We start from the raw sequence: 23,216 nt of genomic DNA, 5'->3' as shown, positions 1-23,216 counted from the left end.
AAGGAGATCTATTCCTCCTACGCTGTGTGGGCAGTTTCTCCCGAATAGCCAGTTTTATAAGCTTCAAATGTCTGGGACAAATTTTCCTGAAACCAGCCCAGGAAGGATGCCATATCAGTCTGCTCGGCTTTTTCTAGCCAATCCGTTGCGCACTGATTGCATGTATTTTTGCGACATCCGTCAGGTAGAGGTAACGCACATTCCAGACAACATAAGTGCTTAGATTTACTTGTGGTGTTTGGAACAGAAGTTGACATCTTGTCTATATCTGTCTTATCTGGAGACATAGGACTTATTCTAGAAGCATGCATAAAGAAAAGGTGAAAAAAAGGAGAGTTCATAGTTAAACCTCACCTTAAATCACCTAAAATCCGTGTAGGAGGGCAGGTGACACGGAGAACCAGAACTGTACACCCACCCTTGGGGTCAGGAAGGTCCTGCACAGCCATGTATCCAAATTTTACATTTGGCGCCAAACACCGTTTCGCGCATGCTCAGTAGCGTGATTCTGTGTTTGATGGAACGCAAAGCCTCCCGGGCGTGCGTTCCACCGCTGTGCGCATGCGTAATGAGCAATGAAGGAGGACCGCCTGGGAACTCCGTCAGAAAAACCACAAAAGACAGTACCCGGTCACGTTCCGTAACGCGAACCCGGAAGTACTGTTGCCGCTCAGTTCCCGCCCGGGAAACTATCGGGCACTCACCTCCCGGTCAGCAACCTGTGCTGAACGCACCAAATCTCCACCTGCACTGTGGGGGAACCTGTCCGTCCCGTTGCCGGGACAAGAAGAACTGGTTAGTGTCTCTGAGTTACAGCTTATATGGAGGCAGCAGGCGGAGCACAGCATTTAAATTCTAAAGAAGGGGGAGCTTCTTGTCCAGAATCCTAAGGAACATCCCACTTGTAAGTACTGCCACTATACGAAGGGAAAATCTTTTTTTATTCATTTTTCTGTGCCCTGTCGTGGTTTTCATTTTGGTTATCCGAGAGCGCGTTCCTGGTATTGATTCTTGTGTATTTTGACCTTGGCTTTCCTTCTGACTATCCGATCTCTGTATTCCTTGACCTTTGGCTTGGCTCCTGACTATCCGGACCTCTATATTCCTTGACCCTTGGCTTGTTCATTGTTTCCATGATTTCTGCGTTCCTTTCAATAACTTTTCTTGTGGTTTTTCCTTTTATACATTGAATCCGGCCATTCTAAGGCCCGTTAATACGTCTTAGGGTTTTATTTATTTATTACTTAAGTTCTGCGTGTTGGGCATTTTCCTGACACAGACAAGTCCTAACGACCCACCAACAGTCCATGTTTTCTCAGTATCTCTAATGGAATAAAAGGGAAATACATAAATCCTGGATTGTTGGTGGGCCATGAGTACTGGTTTGGCTACCACTGCCCTAGAGTGTTTTCTTTTGTAAACGATGCGCATATATTCGGTAATTTGAATTAATAATTTGCTAAATTGTCCCAAAATAAAACAAAAGTACAGCAAAGCAATTTGTTGAAATTCCAAGTATAAAAACTGAAATGAGCAGACAATATTTCAAACACCTGATAATAACTTAAAGGACCACTATAGGCACCCAGACCACTTCAGCTCAATTAAGTAGTCTGGGTGCAAGGTCCCCCTAGTTTTAACCTGCAGCTGAAAACATAGTAGTTTCAGAGAAACTGCTATGTTTACATTGCAGGGTTTAATCCAGCCTCTAGTGGCTGTCTCCCTGACAGCCACTAGAGGCCACATCTGCGATTTTCAGTGATTACATCGCACTGAAATGTTGCTGGATGTCCTCACGGAGTCCAGCGTCAAAACGGATCCCCATAGGAAAGCATTGTGTAATGCTTTCCTATGGGCGGGTTTGTGCATTCGGCTCCACTCGAGAGCTGACATCAGCAGGGGGAGGGGAGGTCACTAGTGCCGAGGGAGCCCGGCGCTGGATTATGGGAAGTGGCTGAAGAAGTTTTAACCCCTGCAGCCCACCGGGAGGGGGGCCCAGAGGGAGAGGGGAACCTATTAACCCTATAGTGCCAGGAAAACGGGTTTGTTTAGCTGGCACTACAGGATCCCTTTAATGCTACCATTCTTTTGACATATACCGTATTTATTCGAGTATAACGCGCACACGTGTATAACGCGCACCCCTAATTTTCGATTAAAAATCGGTATAAAATTTTATACCGATTTTTAATCTAAAATTAGGGTGCTTGTTATACTCGAATAAATATGCTCCGATAATACCGACCGCCGGGCTCATTACAAGCCCGGCGGTCCTGGGGGGGCGGGCAGCAAGCGTTTACTCACCTCCGTGCAGCTCCTCCAGCTCTGACGGCCGCGGGTCTTGCGAGATTTACACTGGGAAGCTGGAGGAGCTGCACGGAGGTGAGTAAACGCTTGCTGCCCGCCCCCGCAGGACCGCCGGGCTTGTAATGAGCCCGGCGGTCCTGGGAGGTATAATCGGAGCACCCACTCGAATATTTATTCGAGTATAACGCGCACCCCTAATTTTAAATTAAAAATCGGTACAAAATTTTGCGCGTTATACTCTAATAAATACGGTAATCTGAGAAAGCCAAGTTTTATTTGGCCATACTAGCAATACTTAAAGGGAAACTGGCATTGACCTACAACACTGGATACAACTTTCCAAATCACCTAAAAAAAAAAACAACTAACTTTTGTTTAACTTTTTTCACATGATGATCTGTTTTCTTTTAAAATTATATTAAAGATTTATTAAAATTACATCACAAGCCAGATCAATTCAAGCACCGCCAGAGCACGCATTGCAAATACGTTTGAAATTTAGAACCATTGTTTAATTTCTCTTCTTCCCTGAATGTTTTCTCTATGCGGAGATTGACAGGAAGCTGGGCACAAAGCTGAATTGATATTTATCAGAGCCATAGACAGTATTCAAATTTGGGCCCCTCCTGGAGCCCTGGGCTCTGTTCTCTGAATGAAGGCATTAAGTTTCATGCATGGTGGCTGAGTGTTGTATTCGTATGAGGGAGACTGAGTGTGGTGTGTGAGTTGAAGAGTGTGTGGTGGCAAAGTGTTGTGAGAGTTTGTGGAGGAGGCAGAGTGCAGTATGCGTGATGGGAGGCTGAATATGAATATGCCTGTGAGTGGTGGCTGAATTTAGTGTGTGGAGGAGGCAGTGTTTTTTACGTTAAAGATCACGATAATTTCAGCCAGTTCAATGCTTCACCAAAGGGAGGACTGGGATTAGGTGCTAATGCGTGTGTGCTGCAATCGTCACATTGAGCAAATCAGCATCTTTTCATAGAGATGCATTAGATTAATGATTCTGTATGGGAAGCATTTGGCGTCTTCATATAGTCTTTGCTGGACTGCACCAGGAAGTGCTTCTAGTGGCGTCTGGGTGACTGCAACTAGAGGTGGTCTTAGACCATACTTTCCAAGTGTCCCTAATTAGGATGGACAGTACCTATTTGGTTCCAAATCCCTCTCTTTTGTATCCTTATCTTACTGTTTTCTAGGAGTTCAGTATAATTGGTGTCAGGGGTGAAACTAGGAACCACAGGCCCACGATGCAAGAATCAAGGAAGGGGCCTCCTTCAATACCCCTCCTTGCTCTACCCTAAGCAATATACCTGAAATGGATGTGTGTGGTGACTAAATGTGATTGTACATGGAATGGTGGAGTGTGTATGTATGTATGTATGTGTAGAGTTGGTTGAGTGTGATTGTGTGTATGTATGTGGCTGGATGAGTGAGATTGCATATGGGGTTTGGCTGCATGTGAGTGTACAGTGATTGGCCTTGCTTGGGAACACATACCCAAGAATGGCAACTCTCCTTACTGACGCAAGCATGCTGGTTTCGTTTCGTCAGCAAAATGGCATCAGTGCATCCCATCCCATCCTCCAGCAAGTGTGGAAAACGCCAGTTGGGGGAGTAACACAGTGACAAGGAGCAAGAGGACCACTTGTCACTCAATCTATGGCATTAGACCCTGTGTGCGGAGGATTTCATTGAGGGGTAGTGGACGGATCATATTTTTGAATAACTTTAAATTAAATTAAATAATGTACAGAGGGAATTTAATATACACTTACATTATATTTTATATACACTTTAATGGAGCTTGTTGCCAGAGCACAAAAATCAGAGCTCCCTCGTAGCACCCCCCAACTTCACTGTATATTTCGGCAGAGTATGCATCTGCCATCTGAGTAGGCAGGTGCCTAATTTACTTTAGCCAATAGCTGCTTTTGCGGCCGGCTGGCTCTTGGTCCCTTGTGAAGGCGGAAAAAAAAAAGGTCTACTTACGACCGCGGAGGGCCCGCACAACATTCTGCATACCCTCCGGCCCAAGCAGCACAGGCCAGAGACCCCACCGGACCCTCCAACAGCATCAGTTACACCTCCGGACACCTCTATAGACTCGACCCCAACCACCAAACACGATCTGAAGATCCTATTGGCGTACATACAAAAACCGCTGGCAGTGGAACTTGCTCCCATCAAAATGGAGGTAAAAGCCATCAAGGACCGGGTGAAAGCCTCAGAGGGGAACATCTCTGACATACAGGGTACCTGTCTACTCTACGGGATCCGGTGAAACGGGTCTGGACTCATCAAAGAGCCATTACGGCCCACGTAACAGCCATGGAACATTGTAAACGCTGCACACATATCAAAATACGGGGAATCCCTGTGGCAATCTTAGGGGAGGAATTACCTCACTACATAAGATGCTTACTGGCAATCATACTGCCCCACGCCGTGGCCAAAAAACTGTCCTTAGATGGGATATATCGCCTACCCGGAAACTTCAAATTGCCACCCAATATGGCTCAGGATGTTATTTTAAGGTGCCTGATGGTCCCTGAGAAAATCCAAATAATGTCGACACTCAAAGGAAAAACCCCTTTTGGCCTTTGAGGATGCATCACTAACATTCTTCCAAGACCTAACAAAAAGCACACTCCTCTGGCGAAAGGCCTTTGGTCCGGTCACAAGCCGATTGCAAACTGCAGGCATGGCCTACAGGTGGGGGACAGGAAGATGCCTGACAGTGCAGCACAATAAAGCCACATACATACAATGCTAGCAGAATGCTTGGTTGTATAGGGAGAGGTATTAGCAGTAGAAAGAGGGAAGTGCTCATGCCATTGTACAGAACACTGGTGAGACCTCACTTGGAGTACTGAACACAGTACTGGAGACCATATCTTCAGAAGGATATTGATACCTTAGAGAGAGTTCAAAGAAGGGCTACTAAACTGGTTCATGGATTTCAGGATAAAACTTACCAGGAAAGGTTAAAGGATCTTAACATGTATAGCTTGGCGGAAAGAGGAGACAGGGGGATATGATAAAAACATTTAAATACATAAAGGGAATCAACACAGTAAAGGAGGAGACTATATTTAAAATAAGAAAAACTACCACAACAAGAGGACATAGTCTTGAATTAGAGGGACAAAGGTTTAAAAATAATATCAGGAAGTATTACTTTACTGAGAGGGTAGTGGATGCATGGAATAGTCTTCCAGCTGAAGTGGTAGAGGTTAACACAGTAAAGGAGTTTAAGCATGCGTGGGATAGGCATAAGGCTATCCTAACTATAAGATAAGGCCAGGGACTAATGAAAGTATTTAGAAAATTGGGCAGACTAGATGGGCCGAATGGTTCTTATCTGCCGTCACATTCTATGTTTCTATCTCATCCATGGAAGAAGCTCCTACCTTTCTCTCAGGGCTGGGGCTGAGGACCTCAAATTCCGGCCAAACCACAGAGACTTAGGATCCCAAACATATAACCCCCTTTGTCCCGAGAGCTCGAAGTTCCCAGGCAGCAAAATTGTGACTGTGTAAAAAGGGCCAGAGTATCTTATGACAGATGTATACATAGCTGTTGGAAGTATACATCCCGCCCAGGCAACCTGTTTGAAAGTTTTAAATACGCTAATGTTATATTTCCTTGCATCAAAGTTTTGTTTTCCTTTTCTTGTTACTCTCCATACTACTTCATGATATAAAATGCTCAACTAATGTTTCATCATAGCAGCATTATCACCTAGGGTCATCAAACCTAGCGTGTTTCTCAAGACTATTTCTCAAGAATAGCAAATACCTTTAACATCCCTCTGCTCCCCCCGTTGCTGCCTTGGTTAGGGGTACTCCTTCTCAATGTATAGAACTATACCACACACACTCTATTACTTAAAGTACTAGACGGTGAAGACTGGCGTATTTCTACTCACTAACTCTCCCACCGATAAGGTCCCTCATGACTATGCAGGCACAACGCATCTAAAGAACCCTGATATGTCACCATACACACATATATGCCAGAAATTAAACTACACATCTCATTATCACATTTTGTGCATTTTTGGTATCCTAGAAATTAAGTTGGTAAACTCCTTGCTTGCAACCTTATGTACTGTAATCTTCAATGCTACTTAGCCTAGAGTTCTCTTGTTATATAAAAAAAAAGTGCAATGTTTCTCTCATGTAACACTCATGTATATTCACCCTTTTACTATACTCTTGCTGTACAGTGTATGACATGAACGATGCACTGCAAAAATAAATATTACAAAAAATAAATCATAAAATCTCACAATCAGCAAAGCAAGGTATACAAATATAACAATGACCGAGTCTGCCTGTTTGTACCTAAATATTTCAATTTGGTTTATGATATGGTGATTAAACCCCATCTAGTGAAAGGTAGCTACCGTAATATGTAAAAGTCAATAATACAATAGTGGTAAATACAACAAGAAACGCTTTACAGAAAATAAAAGGTTTGATTTAGCAAAGTGACTTGCAAAACATGAATTGATTTACAAGTGCATATGCCAACAGTTACATAATTAGGCTGTATTTGCAGAATATAATAATGAAATTAATTGTTACCTGACAAAAACAACAACAAAAACACTGTTCAAAATGCAGGCTACCTATCTTCTGGAGAGATTGCAAAATGTAAAAAGCACGCAGATTCACGTTACATGACAAATCTCTCTGTGAGAATGAAAACACATGCTGTGTCACAGCTCTATATTTATATATGAAATAATGTATTGTGTGTATATGATAAAATGTCTTTACATGGGACTGAGTGTGGGGGGATTGTATACTTTTGGAAAAGTACCTGTTCCACTTACAAGCACCAAGCACCAACTTCTCCAGATTTACAACGATGTGTTTACTGTCACCCATGGTAACATGGTTGCATGCTTCATGGTGTCACACTTAAAGCTGTCCCCTCCCTTGTGGAAAGTGACTAGCAAAAATTACAATAATGTTTTTTAATCAGATTTTCCTGTCTAAATTATTGAGATTAATCATACTGAGCTTGTTTGAATCTGGCTACAATGGTGCAACCGTAAACATAAAGCTTTGAATGCAAATATGATTTAAAATGGTGCCATTGTATTTTTTATTTCAAAAGATATAATAAAAACGCAGAATGAAAGCTTCTTTCAAGCTTTAATTTAAGTTTTAAAAAAAAGCATATTCCAAAATCTGCACTATTTACCAAATGTTCCCAATATAAAACATGCCAACCCAACCAGCCCCCAAAATGATAGGTTAAGTAATGATTGTGCAGATTTTTTGTACAAATCGATCACAAATCATAGTCTTGTTTGTAACATATAAACTGTCAGGGAAAAAATCGTGGGAATGAGAATATTCTTTCCCCCAAAGGTCACATAAGTAAAGCTGCATGTCTATCCCCTCCCCCTCCCTCCCAGATACAGTAATAAAACAGGCTGATATATTTTACACAATACATCAGAAATAAATGCGACATTCCTTTTAACATGATTATAAAGGAGGAACTAATGCATTCAGTGTCATGCATGGGGTTAAACCTACGTAGAGTAATAGTTTATTAAAGTTGTTTTAAAATAAAGGATGCTTTTTCAATAACACAACACGTCAGTAATCTATAAAGCTGATGGCAGCCACTGCCAAAGATACTAAGCACAGTGTTTGGGAGAGAATAACCGAGCAGGGCAGTGTGCGCGAACCAAGACTCACTGAGACTCCGCCCGATCCTGTGCCAGCCTCTTCCTGTATACTGTGGGCCTGGACTGCTAGCACTGCACGCTGAGCTTCACTCATAAAACCCGGCATGGTGCTGCACACAAAGGTGAGGAAGCAGCCACGTTGATGGGTGTTTGTATAGGACAGGGTGATCACAGGCTGAAATAGCACACCGTTAGTCAAACTATGGAGCCTGCAGTATTCAGCAATAAAGTGGCATATTGTAATGTTTATAAACTATGCAATGTAGCTTTCCGGAGTAGTGCATAACCGTTCTAGGCTAATGTAAACTTTAAGGACAGCCCAGTTTATTATGGTAATTGTTTGAGTCCTTCCAACGTGCCCTATTCATGTATGGCTAGAGGTTCTGCAGAATGTGTTCTAGATTATACTTCCGTTTTCTTCCTTTTATTAGCAAAACGTTTAGAACGCTCTTGTGAATTTCACTTCTCACTATTCCCTAATAGAAGACTTGGTCCTAATAAATGCTTCTGTCATTAATTTACCTTCCTGAAGACACTCTGTGCAAAATATTTACTACGTTAAAGGGACATTATAGTCACCAGAACTACAGCTTAATGTAGTTGTTATAGTGTGTATAGTCTGTCCCTGCAGGCTTTTCATAGAAAAGCAATGTTTACATTGCTGCCTAGTAACACCTCTAGTGCCAGTCACTCAGCCAGCCACTAGAGCAGACATAGGCAACCTTCGGCACTCCAGATGTTTAGGACTACACCTCCCATGATGCTTTGTCAGCATTGTGGGTGTAAGAGCATTATGGGGGGATGTAGTCCACAACATCTGGAGTGCCAAAGGTTACATATCCTTGCACTAGAGGTTCTTCCTGGGTGTGCAGGTCTGACTTTAAGCGTCTCCACGCTCTGCATGGAGACGTGCTGAACATTCCTCATAGAGTTGCTTTGATTTAAAGGGATACTATAGTGCCAGGAATACAAAGCTACGTAACGAGTCACTTCAGAATAACTCTGGACACCAGCTCAATTTAAAGGAGTACTCCAAGCATAATGACGACTAGAGCCTGCTGTAGTGGTTATGATGCCAGAAGTACCTTAGCCCAGTTCCCTGGTAATGGGAATACCATTTAGCAACAGTTTGTCCCCTCATCTGGGTTTTCACCAGGCTCCGATGCTTCCTGGTGGTCCAGTAACATACATCTGCAGAAGTCTAAATGCGCGGGGGTCAGTATTAATTGGCTTAGAGCATCAGTGACTCTCATTCTGTGCAACAAACTTTGCACAGAATTGACTTTAGCCAGTTCTGGTCTGGGTGATGACACCTCTATCACGGTGGTGATGGTGAAATACACTGTATACTAAAGCACTTTAGCTTGCTGAAATGCTTTACATGTAAAGTGTGTATCTCTCTTTTTTCCCATTTAAGAAAAAGTGCTTTTGATAGATTTTGGACTTGTATATAACTTCCAACAATGAGTCTAGGACTGTAGGGTGGTAAGCCACTAAGGGTATTTACAAAGAGTGGATATGTCCAGTAATGGGTACAATGCCATCCTGGTGTGCATGCTGCACGAGCACTTTTGATGCACTATACCAGGCATAGGTAACCTTCGGCACTCTCAATGTTTTGGACTACACCTCCCATGATGCTTTGCCAGCTTTATGGGTGTCAGAGCATTATGGGGGATGTAGTCCACAACATCTTGAGTGCTGAAGGTTGCCTATCCCTGCACTATACCATAGACTGATAGCCCTGAGTATGACTACTGATTTGCACGCGCTGTGCTGATACCGACCATTCCATGGTGTCACTTTAGATATGGGGCATCAAGGAACAAACACAGGATGTTTACAATTAATACGATTTTTTTGAAAGTGTGGCTACGATAAAGGGGTAATGCTGCAGAAAACATTTTTTTTTTTTAGCAAAACTAAATTGCTGTCCAAATTTAAATAAAATTAATATATAATGCAGAAGATAAATTTTCACTAACATGCTTTTAGGAGGACCCAGGTAAGTGTCACATTTCCTTAATATGATGTGAATCTTACATAGGCGGATGCACAATATAGTTTTATTGCTTAGACTGCCCCTTTTAGCATTTGAATATATGATTAGTCTGAATGGCTTTCTCACTTTAAGCATAATTAGCATGATTCATTTGCAATATAGCTTAGCACTTTTTTAAAGTGCCTATTATTTAATTCGAAACTTTTAAAAGTGTTCAGTGTTTTATTAAAATGATTGAATAAATAATTTCAAACTACCTTTTTACTTTCTGTCATTTTTCCTGGGGTGTAACAAGGATATTATATCCGGTAGATAAACCCTGTTTATGATTCCTAGGAATGCTGCTAGCCAACAAAGAAATCCCGATTTCTGGATGACTGCTGGGACCGGATGCCATCAGCAGTAATATTCTCTATAACTAACTGAGCAGCTCAACGTTCTAAAGACTGATTAAAGGCACCTAGACCACTTTATCTGAACAAAGTGGCCTGGGTTCTTTTTAGTGGCAATTTAATCAGTCTTCAGGAAGTTAAGCTGCTCTAGTTTTGTAAAAATGGCAATATATTCATTGCAGGGCTAAACATGCTTCTAGTGGTTGTCTCCCACTACAACCAGTAGAGGTGTTTCCACACTAATAACCAGGTTTGATTCGGTCATGTGACGTTTGACATACTCATGCAATGCATGCTCATAGAGAAGAAGCATTTGATTGGACACATTCACGGCGCGTGCACAATTTGTCCCCAATACTTCTATTAGAAGTATTGAATTGGATCATCATTGAGGAAGAGACCCCTCAGGATGAAGTCGTGGGGAGGGGTAGGGGTTCTGAATCTAAATAGGTACTGGGACACTATAGGGAAAACTATATAAGTCAAAATGTGTATATAAAGATATATACATACAAAAAATCCTCTATCGTGCTGCTCCACAACAAAACCTACAACCAATCTAAACAAAAATAAATAAACTAGTATAAGAAACATAGATTGTAATTTCTTCACCAAACAATATGCAACCTGTATGCTGGAGTATACAGATGTAGGATACAACGTTTTGCACAGATCACTGTAAATAATAAATAAACTATACATAGTGTGATACTGTAACATAAAAAGGTGAAGAGTAGGTAAAATATATTCAGACTTGTCTCCTCTGAAGGGAGAATATTGAACACAGCAAATAGTGCAATATTGTATAAAAATGACGAAACTTTAAAACCTGACTGTACTTAAAAGAAGTAAGACAGGTTGCATGAATCTGCAGGAAATGTCAATACAGGAATGTCACAGGAAAACCGCAATAAAATATAAACATAAAAGAAAATATAACGCTTTTCGTCGGTGTGCCTTTATCAGGAGTATATCTTGTCTGGAAGGAGCCCTTCTTTTAAAGTAATTCCAATCAGTGGGTTAGTCTCGCTACTTGCACCAAATTGTCTCGGGTTCTGAAATACATTCCACTGTGGAACACATCAGTTCCTCCCTTCCAGTCCACACGCCAAAAATTAGTGTGATTTTTTTTTTTATTATTATTATTATTATTATTGCCATTTATATAGCGCCAACAGATTCCGTAGCGCTTTACAATATTATGAGAGAGGGATTTAACTATAAATAGGACAATTACAAAAAAACGTACGGGAACAATAGGTTGAAGAGGACCCTGCTCAATCGAGCTTACATTCTATAGGAGGTGGGGTGTAAAACATATTAGGACAGGAATTTTCAGTCAAATAAGGTGGGCTGCCCTTTAGGAGAGAGCAAGAGACGGGTATGTAAGGTAGAGGCTAGTCTTGGAGGCCATAAGCTTTCCTGAACAGATGGGTTTTAAGGCACTTCTTAAAAGATGCAAGACTAGGGGAGAGTCTGATGGCGGTAGGCAGGCTATTCCATAGGAAGGGAGCCGCCCGCGAGAAGTCTGATATCAGATACTGCATGCATTTCAAGCTGGAAGGTATAGCCACGAATAAGGAATCTATATAATTTTTATTTTTTTTCAGGAAGCATGTCAAACTCAAAGGCTAAGATGGGTCAAATAAACAAGGTGTACATTTATGTGGGCCGCATAAAAGCAAAAGTTTACATAGAAACTTAGGTTTATTTTGAAAAGTACAATATAAAAAGTTGCCCGACTCTGGACGTCCTCATGCTTGTAGGGCTTCAAAGTAAACAAAAGAGCAAATTTATTTTAAGGAGATGTGCATTTGCATATAACCAACGTTTCAGTTGGTTGACATATTAAGAAAAGTTTGGTAATGGGACTGAAGTGGTGAATGTATGCCGTTGCACACTTGTAAAAAAACTAATTGCATAATCTTGTTTATTTTGAAGTTCTAGGAGTATGTTCTTCACTTTGGCTGAGATTATCAAACTTGATGATCTCAGCCAATCCAATGCTTTCCCATAGGAAAGCATTGGGAGGCTATTGTACATGTGTGGCAAAAAGCTGCACGGCCAAACAGCATCTCCATGGGGAGCGTTCAGCTCCTCCATGCAGACCCAATCTAACACACTGCCCCTCTTCCCATTCTAATACACAGCCCACAAATACAATACACTGCCCCCTTTACCCAATCTAATACATTGCCCCCTCCTCTCTCCGCTCTAATTGAATAGACTGCCCCCACTCCACTTTAATACACTGCCCTCCCTACCCCTAAGTTAACACACTACCCCCACCACTGTAATACACTGGCCCCCTCCCTCCCTCAAATAAATAAATACACTGGCCCCCTCCTTCCTTCAAGTACACTGCCCCTTCTCCTCAATTGAATACACTGACACCCTCCCTCCCATTAATATACTGCCCCATCCCTCCCATTAATATACTGCCCCATCCCTTCCATTAATATACTGCCCCATCCCTTCCATTAATATACTGCCCCCTCCCTCCCATTAATATACTGCCCCCTCCCTCCCATTAATACACTGGCCCCTCCCTCCCCCAAGTTAATACACTGTCCTTTCCCTCTCTTAAATTAATACACTGCCCCCCCCCCCCCCAACCACCACTCCAATACAGTGGCCCCCTCCTTCCCTCAAATTAATAACTGGCCCCATACCTCCCTCAAATTGATACACTGCTCCCTCCTTCCTTTAAATACACTGCCCCCCTCCTCCCTCAAATTAATACAATGGCCGCCTTTCTCCATCAAATTAATACAATGGCCCCCTTTCTCCATCAAATTAATACAATGGCCCCCTTTCTTCATCAAATTAATACACTGGCCCTCTCTCAAATTAGTACTCTGCCCCAATCCTCAAATTAATACACTGGCCCCCATCCTCAAATTAATACACTGGCCCCCATCCTCAAATTAATACACTGGCCCCCATCCTCAAATTAATACACTGGCCCCCATCCTCAAATTAATACACTGGCCCCCATCCTCAAATTAATACACTGGCCCCCATCCTCAAATTAATACACTGGCCCCCATCCTCAAATTAATACACTGGCCCCCATCCTCAAATTAATACACTGGCCCCCATCCTCAAATTAATACACTGGCCCCCATCCTCAAATTAATACACTGGCCCCCTTCCTCAAATTAATACACTGGCCCCCTTCCTCCCTCAAATTAATACACTGGCCCCCTTCCTCCCTCAAATTAATACGCTGGCCCCCTTCCTCCCTCAAATTAATACACTGGCCCCCTTCCTCCCTCAAATTAATACACTGGCCCCCTCCCTTCCTCAAATAAATACACTGCCCCCTCCTTCCTTCAAGTACACTGCCCCTTCTCCCCAATTTAATACACAGGCCCCCTGACTTCCTCATATTAATACACTGCTCCCACCCTCAAATTACTACACTGCCCCCTTCCTCCCTCAAATGAATACACTGGCCCCCTTCCTCCCTCAAATTAATACAATGGCCCCCTTCCTCCCTCAAATGAATACACTGGCCTCCTTCCTCCCTCAAATGAATACACTGGCCTCCTTCCTCCCTCAAATGAATACACTGGCCTCCTTCCTCCCTCAAATGAATACACTGGCCTCCTTCCTCCCTCAAATGAATACACTGGCCTCCTTCCTCCCTCAAATGAATACACTGGCCCCCTTCCTCCCTCAAATTAATACACTGGCCCCCTTCCTCCCTCAAATTAATACACTGGCCCCCTTCCTCCCTCAAATTAATACACTGGCCCTCTCCCTTCCTCAAATAAGTACACTGCCCCTTCTCCCCAATTTAATACACAGGCCCCCTGACTTCCTCAAATTACTACACTGCCCCCTTCCTCTCTCAAATTAATACACTGCCCCCTTCCTCCTTCAAATTAATACACTGCCCCCTTCCTCCTTCAAATTAATACACTGGCCTCCTTCCTCCTTCAAATTAATACACTGGCCTCCTTCCTCCCTCAAATTAATACACTGGCCTCCTTCCTCCCTCAAATAAATACACTGGCCTCCTTCCTCCCTCAAATGAATACACTGGCCTCCTTCCTCCCTCAAATGAATACACTGGCCTCCTTCCTCCCTCAAATGAATACACTGGCCTCCTTCCTCCCTCAAATGAATACACTGGCCTCCTTCCTCCCTCAAATGAATACACTGCCCCCTTCCTCCTTCAAATTAATACACTGGCCTCCTTCCTCCCTCAAATGAATACACTGCCCCCTTCCTCCCTCAAATGAATACACTGCCCCCTTCCTCCCTCAAATGAATACACTGGCCCCCTCCCTTCCTCAAATAAGTACACTGCCCCTTCTCCCCAATTTAATACACAGGCCCCCTGACTTCCTCATATTAATACACTGCTCCCACCCTCAAATTAATACACTGCCCCCTTCCTCCTTCAAATTAATACACTGGCCTCCTTCCTCCCTCAAATTAATACACTGGCCCCCTCCCTTCCTAAAATAAGTACACTGCCCCTTCTCCCCAATTTAATACACAGGCCCCCTGACTTCCTCATTTTAATACACAGGCCCCCTGACTTCCTCATATTAATACACTGCCCCCTTCCTCTCTCAAATTAATACACTGGCCTCCTTCCTCCCTCAAATGAATACACTGGCCCCCTCCCTTCCTCAAATAAATACACTGCCCCCTTCCTCCCTTCAAGTACACTGCCCCTTCCCCCCAATTTAATACACTGGCCCCCTGACTTCCTCAAATTAATACACTGCTCCCTCCTTCCCATTAATACACTGCCACCCCTCCCCAATTTAATACACTGCCCTCCCTCAAATAAATAAACTGTCCCCCCCCCTTCCCTCAAATTAATACACTGGCACCCTCCCTCCCTCAAATTAATACACCACTCCCAGGCCCCTCTTCTCCTACCTTACAATTTGCTGTCCGTGCTCCAGCTCCAGCCCTGCTCTAGCAGGTCAGGCGCTCCTCTGTCACTGTGAGCAGGAGGGAAGGGGGAGTGTCTTGTCTGGTCTGCTCAGCAGACACACAGCCACTCTGCCCCCTTGTGGCCGGGAGAGCAAGAATAAGGAAATATGTTTCCTGTCTTGCGGCTGGTCGCAGCCACAGCTGAAAGCGGCCTCAGCGCAGGCGGGCCGCAAAAATATTCATTGTGGGCCGCATGTTTGCCATGCTTGGTGAATACTATAATCGTATTGCTTTCACTGCTCGGACCTGCGTGTCCACTTTAAATATTGCACTTTTCTACATGTTGCATAATATTATTTATTCTGCTCAATAAAAGATTACTTGTTGCAAAATATATATATATTTCTGTGTGTGTGAAATTGGTCCTGTCATTTTTCTTTTCTTTTTCTATTGATTTCCCTTTCCCTATTATGGTATCTTAATGATTATACTCCCAGCTCCCGTGCCTTTATATTTGTTATATTTTCTGCCTTGCACCAGATCTCAGTACCTGGGTGCTGCCATTTTGTTGTACTCTGTCCATGATGTCCGCAGTTTGCCGCTCTGTGGGATGCTTTCCACTTGAGCATTGTGGGTAAATTAACTGAAATGGAACTTTGCCTAAGCTCCGCCCATTGCCAAAGATCAGCTCCTCTCCAACTCACTCCCTACTTATTATTATGAAGAACCAACAGCATTGCTGGGGCTGCTCCTCCCTAACATAGATCGCTCCTCCTCACCGCAGAGCGCTCCTCCTCACCGCAGAGCGCTCCTCCTCACTGCAGAGCGCTCCTCCTCACCGCAGAGTGCTCCTCCTCACCACAGAGTGCTCCTCCTCACCACAGAGCGCTCCCCCTTACCACAGAGCGCTCCCCTTACCACAGAGCGCTCCCCTTACCACAGAGCGCTCCCCCTTACCACAGAGCGCTCCCCCTTACCACAGAGCGCTCCCCCTTACCACAGAGCGCTCCCCCTTACCACGGAGCGCTCCCCTTACCACGGAGCGCTCCTCCTCACCACGGAGCGCTCCTCCTCACCACGGAGCGCTCCTCCTCACCACGGAGCGCTCCTCCTCACCACAGAGCGCTCCTCCTCACCACAGATCGCTCCCCCTCACCTCAGAGCGCTCCCCCTTACCTCAGAGCGCTCCCCCTTACCTCAGAGCGCTCCTCCTCACCACAGAGCGCTCCTCCTCACCACAGAGCGCTCCACCCTACCTCAGAGCGCTCCCCCTTACCTCGGAGCGCTCCCCCCTACCATAGAGCGCTCCTCCCTACCATAGAGCGCTCCTCCCTACCATAGAGCGCTCCTCCCTACCATAGAGCGCTCCTCCCTACCATAGAGCGCTCCTCCCTACCATAGAGCGCTCAGCCTTACCACAGAGCGCTCCCCCTTCCCAAAGAGCGCTCCCCCCTTACCAAAGAGCGCTCCCCCTTACCTCAGAGCGCTCCCCCTTACCTCAGAGCGCTCCCCCTTACAACAGAGCGCTCCCCATTACAACAGAGCGCTCCCCCTTACCACAGAGCGCTCCCCCTTACCACAGAGCGCTCCCCCTTACCACAGAGCGCTCCCCCTTACCACAGAGCGCTCCCCCTTACCACGGAGCGCTCCCCTTACCACGGAGCGCTCCCCTTACCACGGAGCGCTCCTCCTCACCACGGAGCGCTCCTCCTCACCACGGAGCGCTCCTCCTCACCACGAAGCGCTCCTCCTCACCACGGAGCGCTCCTCCTCACCACAGATCGCTCCTCCTCACCACAGATCGCTCCCCCTTACCTCAGATCGCTCCCCCTTACCTCAGATCGCTCCCCCTTACCTCAGATCGCTCCCCCTTACCTCAGAGCGCTCCCCCTTACCTCAGAGCGCTCCTCCTCACCTCAGAGCGCTCCTCCTCACCACAGAGCGCTCCCCCTTACCTCGGAGCGCTCCTCCCTACCATAGAGCGCTCCTCCCTACCATAGAGCGCTCCTCCCTACCATAGAGCGCTCCCCCTTACCAAAGAGCGCTCCCCCTTACCTCAGAGCGCTCCCCATTACAACAGAGCACTCCCCCTTACCTCAGACCGCTCCCCCTTACCTCAGACCGCTCCCCCTTACCACAGAGCGCTCCCCCTTACCACAGAGCGCTCCCCCTTACCACAGAGCGCTCCCCCTTACCACAGAGCGCTCCTACTTACTATAGATTGTTTCTTCTTACCACAGACTAGAGCGCTTAGATTTAAAAAACAAAAAACTAAAAAATTACAACAGTAAATATTTTTTTATTTTAAGGGGGTTATGGACTGAAAAGTTATCTGAAGTATTAAAAGTTAGGCTTGCACATTGAATTTGTGACTGTCACGTTTCCATGTTTTGCACCAATTTTCAAAAGAGACACATTTTATACATACTTGCAAAAAATATCAAGTTGATATCATACAAACCTTAACACAGAGTTTGAGGAAAATAATTCATTGGTGAAGTATTTTTGACTTACACATTTCAATCTTAAACACTCAAAGCACCATATCTACAATAGCAGGCTGTGTTGGTTATGATGCTAAGAGTGCCCTCCCACCCTCCGAGGGTAATTAAACAGTTTGACAAATTACCTTGGGTCTATCTGTCACCTGGAAACTCTTTGCACAGAGCAATCCTGGTGCGCGCTCTGTCGCACTCAGCCAATGAGCCACTACAGGCGCAGTGAAGCACCAGGCAGACCCTAGGTAAGTTCTCAAACTGATCACAAATAGTTTGACTACTTTCCCTGCGAGAGAACCAGGGCACTCGTGGCAACATAACTACAGTGTGATGTAGTGGTCATGGTGCTTGGATTGTTCCTTTAAAATAAACTGTAGTTTTTGTATTTTAGTTTTATTATTAGTAGAATTAAAAATTACATGTACGATAGCATCTGCGTGTTCTCATTTGACAATGCATACATATAATAAACAATACTTTTCAGTGCATCTACTAATTTATTTAGTTTTTGTTTGGATTTGGTTTGGTCGTCTTTAATGAAAACTACCACGTATTCAGCTTAACGTCATGGTAACTACGAGTTGATGGAATTTCACAATCCTGACAGCATGTGCAGCAAAAGAGGATTTAAATATGGATGCCCCAAACAGCATGGGTCAGCCAAGAGGTGCACTGAGGAAAAAATACTTGTATGTATGAATTACAAAATAAGACACGAGAGATATATAAATTGGCATTGGTAGCATAGGGCAAAGAGTGACACATTATTTTTCTCATTTCATAATATTGTTTTTCTGTTGTTACAGACCAAATATTTTTATTGATTTAAAGATGTCAAGTGAAAATCCATCAAGTACCTTGCAAGGTGATAATATTCCGATGTCTACATCTTCTCGGACCACTTCCTTAGCAGAAAATGACATGCTGCAAAAGCTGCATCTCTCCTCACAAGAAGTGTTGGTTGCCGCCCAAAAGAAAGGCAGATCAAAATGTCCGAAATGTAACAGCTCTAGAATGTTCTACTGTTACACCTGCTATGTGCCAGTAGAAAGTGTCCCTATAGGTGACATTCCATGTGTAAAGGTTGGTTCATTACTTCCTTACGTGTTTGCAATTCCTGTTTAAGGGGGAAATACATGGCTCATTAGTTATAAAGTGCTCAATGTTTAAATTCAGCAGATCTTATGCTTTCAGCAATTTGGACAATAAAAGAGAAAATCCAGTGCATTCCCTTATACACTAAACAGCAACTTTGGTGCTGACAGATTTTGTTAGTTTTTTAACCCTTTAAGGACCAAACTTCTGGAATAAAAGGGAATCATGACATGTCACACATGTCATGTGTCCTTAAAAACACCTAATCTAGGCAAAAAATAATGGGGGTTTAGTTACATTATATGATCATACATTGCATAAGCCTGTCACAACGTCAATGTACCCCATCTTTGGCAGGTCCTACACTAACAGCCTAATGTCTACTCTTACCCACTTAATTGGGGAAAAAATTATATCTGGGGCTCTCTGCAGTACAAGTCTAAAAAGGGCCGTGGGATGATTTCCTTTTTACATTTTTGGCATAGTGCCATTCATCAAATTGTTGTTTAATGTGCCCAACATTAGAAAATATGTTGACATTAATGTTTTGTTATCGAATTGGATCTAAATGTTGTCTGTGACACCTGGGTGACCTCAAAATCAATAACCTTCTTAGAACAGTTATTCATATAAGTGTAGTATTTTGCAGTATATTGATCCCTGGGCTGTCACACTGACCGTCGCCGCTCAAACACAGTGGCAAGTCAGTCCACTAGTGTCTTAGTGCTTCCTTTTAAATCTGCCAGTGATGATTATGAGCTGCTTGCAGGTATTTTCATGGCTAACAATAATAACCACTATATTATATAATGATCTATGAAATAACTTGTTGTTTATGAAATACTGTATATAATTTGATCCCCCATTGATTGTTATTGAGAAACTCTATCTTTTAATTGTTCTTTAGAACCATTACAGATCCATATTTTAGGGTCAACAAGTGCCAATTCTTATATCTTCTTGTGTAAAAAAACATCCTACCAATGAGAAACTATAATTATTTCTCACTTCAAATGCTGCCATAATAAGTAAATAACTGCTGCCATAACACTTATAAACACAAAAAGTGCAAAATACAAATCTAATCACCAAACAAGTGCACAGGTGCTTCAAGCCAGTTAAAATAACATACAATTTGTAAAATCAAATTTATTTTTTTTGCATATTGCATTATCCCATTTTCTCCACATTTCTCTTTTATATATAAATTCCTGCCAGTATATTTATTTTGAATTAAGAGATTTCTATAGAGCAGCAATTTCTTCGGTTTGTTTAAATTTATTTTACACGTTTTATGTTATGGTGCAAGCAGCTTATTTATTTATTATTTATTTTACAGATTTTACAATTTCATTGGCTTGCAGTGCTTGTGCACAGTTCTTTTGTGATTTCCCTTCCTGTCTCTGAACAAACCTGCTAAGTCAGGAGATGTAGATCCAATACACCCATATTCTGGTCCAGTGTTGGCCACAAGGTAGCAGCATGGGTGTGTCATAGTGACATTCTTTTCCCTTTGCATTCTCTGTGACCTGTCCTTTTATTTCTGTAACAGTCTGGAGCTGGATGGAGTGCTGGGACACATGGGACTTCTGAGCAGTTACACAACAGCCAATACTGGGCCCACATGTTTTCTTCGTGTGTACTCCCCGAGGTGGATATATCTCACCTAACTGTATGAACACAGTCTGTAGGAGCCACCTACAGGTGTACTGTAAATGTGCCACACATTAATTCCAAAGAGTGGCTGGGTACACAATATTTTGCATTTCTCATACCTAAAGTATGGCTTGAAGTAAGTTGTTTAAAGAGCCAGGGCCCAGTTTAATTGTCTATCTTACAAAGTTGCCGTATAGTTAAATTCTTGAAAGCAATGCAAATTGAATCAATGTTTAATTGGGCTAATTTTGTAGTTTACAAAACAAAATGCTTGTCTCAGATTAAAAATTGCTCTCGAGCAATTGGCTCAGCCTGAACTTTCCAGACATGCCATAGTTTATTTGTTACATAGCGTTCTGTGATACTACGTCCTGAGTCAGGCACTCTGGAACTGTTGTTATCAGTGGGTGACAGAACTTACAAAACTCTTCTGAACGATTTAATGTATCTTTGTAGTTGATCCTTCAGTTTATCTTTGTTGGAAATGGGAATCAAGCCGCAGGGATAGCAATATCTTTAAAACTGTTTTAATGTGATTTTTATCTTCTATTTTAGCTGCCACTAAAAATTGATATTATTAAACATCCTAATGAAACCGATGGAAAGAGCACAGCTATACATGCAAAACTACTGGCATATGATGCAGTTACAATTCATACATTCCCCTGCATTCCAGATTACTATGACCAAAAGGATGAAGTGAGTGAATTATAGGAATCCATCATTTAAAAAAATATAAAATGTATATATTTTTTTCGCTTTTGATTGTTGGTTGCAAAGTTACAGAAAAGAAAGCGGGTGCACATAAGATACGCATTAATGGAGAAACTCCGCTTATCACAATAAGAGTATGTAAGGTTATTGTAGTGTTATCACAATAAGCAAGTCATTGTAACTGCAAATTTTAAGAAATCCATAGGCTTAATAGGGTATCATGTATTAGACAAACATTTAGGCAGTAAGTTAAGTGAGTATAGCATACATAAATTCAGCAAATATTAAAATCATACGTGCTACCAGTTCGGAATTTGCCGGGACAATAAAAGATTTTGGAATACTGTCCTAGGGATCAGTCCCGCCTGCAGATTTCAAAATGTAAGAAAGAATTGAGCACTAGGACCATGCACAGAGAGCTTCAGCTATCCCATATTCCCCTATTTGAGAGGTCAACCTTAATTCACCCACTTTTCTAGTGTTTTTAGAGCACAAGCATTTTCTAATCACCCAAAAGCATGCACCAATAATATACTCACCAGCACAATACAATTTACTCTCTCTGATAAAAGCACAAAGTTGTAAATTAAAAAATATACAAATCAGCATGTTTAAAAATATACCGTACATATAATAGTACATTTAACCATATGCAAGTTATTAATGATATGATGTTGCTATATGAAGAGCAGTCTAAACAATATATTTATATATTTTTTTAATTTTCAATTGAATTTCAGTATGACAAGTAATACAGAGTACCTAAAGTGCACTTCCTTAAAGGGACACTCCAGACCCCTAAAGCTCTTTAGCTTGCTGAAAAGTATTGTGTTAACAGTGTGTCTAATTTTTTCTAAATTTTGCAAATAATTCTGATTTCAATACAAATGGACACTTTTTTATAAATTATGCTGGTTACATCCCATGGCTTTTCAAGCAGACAACAGGTTCTGGCACCTGTCTTGAGCTGTATTGGGAAGTCTGCGATTGGACAGCCACAGAAAGTCTGGGCGGGATTAGAAGAGGAGGACTTGCAGCAGACAAGATCTGCAGTTTTTTCAAACTGTTTTTAGATATAACTTCAATGATTAAATGCATGCAAGTTTTCATTTGTTGTATATCTACTAAACAGTGATAATATATTTTGTGTTTGGGCAGTGGAGTGACCCTTTAACTTCAGAATTCTAACTTCCTCATTATCTGTCCAAGTAATTATATTAATGCTATGGCCATACAAAGTTCATGTAAAACTGCCAAATTTTAAATTATTAAAATCTGTTTTTGTTGTTGTTTCCTTTTTAATAGATAATTCTAGTTTTTCCAGGTAAAAATTCTGTTTCCATAAAAGAAAGCCTTTTATTACTGAATAATTGTGAAGATAAAAAGAAGGAATCTTCTTGTGAGCCACCTTCCAAATGCCTAAAATTAAGCCAAGATAATTACAAAAGTGAAAAACAAGACAAAAATGACAAAGTCAAGTTAAACTGTTTGAAGAAGGTTGTATTTATTGATAGCACATGGAACCAAACAAACAAAATAATCGCTGATGAACGACTTCAAGGTAATAAGAATAAAATATGTATTGATACATACATGAACTATATATTTCATATTGTCATATTTAGATGTCATAGAATGCAAACATCCAGGCCCAGACTAGCCATCGGGCACACCGGGCAAATGGTCACATCACCCTCACACACAGCTCCCTCTTACACACACATTACCCACCCTCACACCCAGCACCCTCACAGCACCCTTCACATACACACTGCACTCTTCACACACCCACTACACACCTCACACATACACACAGAACCCCCCAACACACTGCACCACACACACACACACTACTTCCAAACATATATATATATATATATACACACACACACACACACATACTGCATCCCCTATACACACACTCTCTGCAGTCCCTAGCCACA

General features: G+C 42.6%; 2 protein-coding genes across 3 annotated transcripts in view; one reads left to right on the top strand and one right to left on the bottom strand.

Moving 5' to 3' along the window:
• The window catches only part of FAM227B (family with sequence similarity 227 member B), a 342,090-nt gene extending 334,913 nt beyond the window's left edge, over window positions 1-7,177 (bottom strand). Inside the window, exon 1 of the mRNA XM_063446303.1 lies at window positions 7,135-7,177. The gene's annotated coding sequence lies outside the window, so the exon portion shown is untranslated. The remainder of the gene's footprint in view (window positions 1-7,134) is intronic.
• An 866-nt stretch (window positions 7,178-8,043) lies between these two features.
• DTWD1 (DTW domain containing 1) overlaps window positions 8,044-23,216 on the top strand; it is a 33,247-nt gene continuing 18,074 nt past the window's right edge. Inside the window, exons 1-4 of one of the 2 annotated variants that reach the window (XM_063445679.1) lie at window positions 8,044-8,139; window positions 18,640-18,891; window positions 21,115-21,258; window positions 22,579-22,834. In XM_063445679.1, coding sequence (XP_063301749.1) covers window positions 8,122-8,139; window positions 18,640-18,891; window positions 21,115-21,258; window positions 22,579-22,834 — 670 coding nt within the window. In that variant the 5' untranslated portion in view covers window positions 8,044-8,121. Of the gene's footprint in view, window positions 8,140-18,614; window positions 18,892-21,114; window positions 21,259-22,578; window positions 22,835-23,216 lie in introns of both variants that reach the window. The other variant, XM_063445680.1, reaches the window with a different exon arrangement.

This window comes from Pelobates fuscus, chromosome 3 (genome assembly GCF_036172605.1).
Source record: "Pelobates fuscus isolate aPelFus1 chromosome 3, aPelFus1.pri, whole genome shotgun sequence".
NCBI classification, from domain to species: Eukaryota; Metazoa; Chordata; class Amphibia; order Anura; family Pelobatidae; genus Pelobates; species Pelobates fuscus.
Note: the sequence above shows the minus strand (reverse complement) of the source record. Positions and strands in the feature narration are given on the sequence as shown.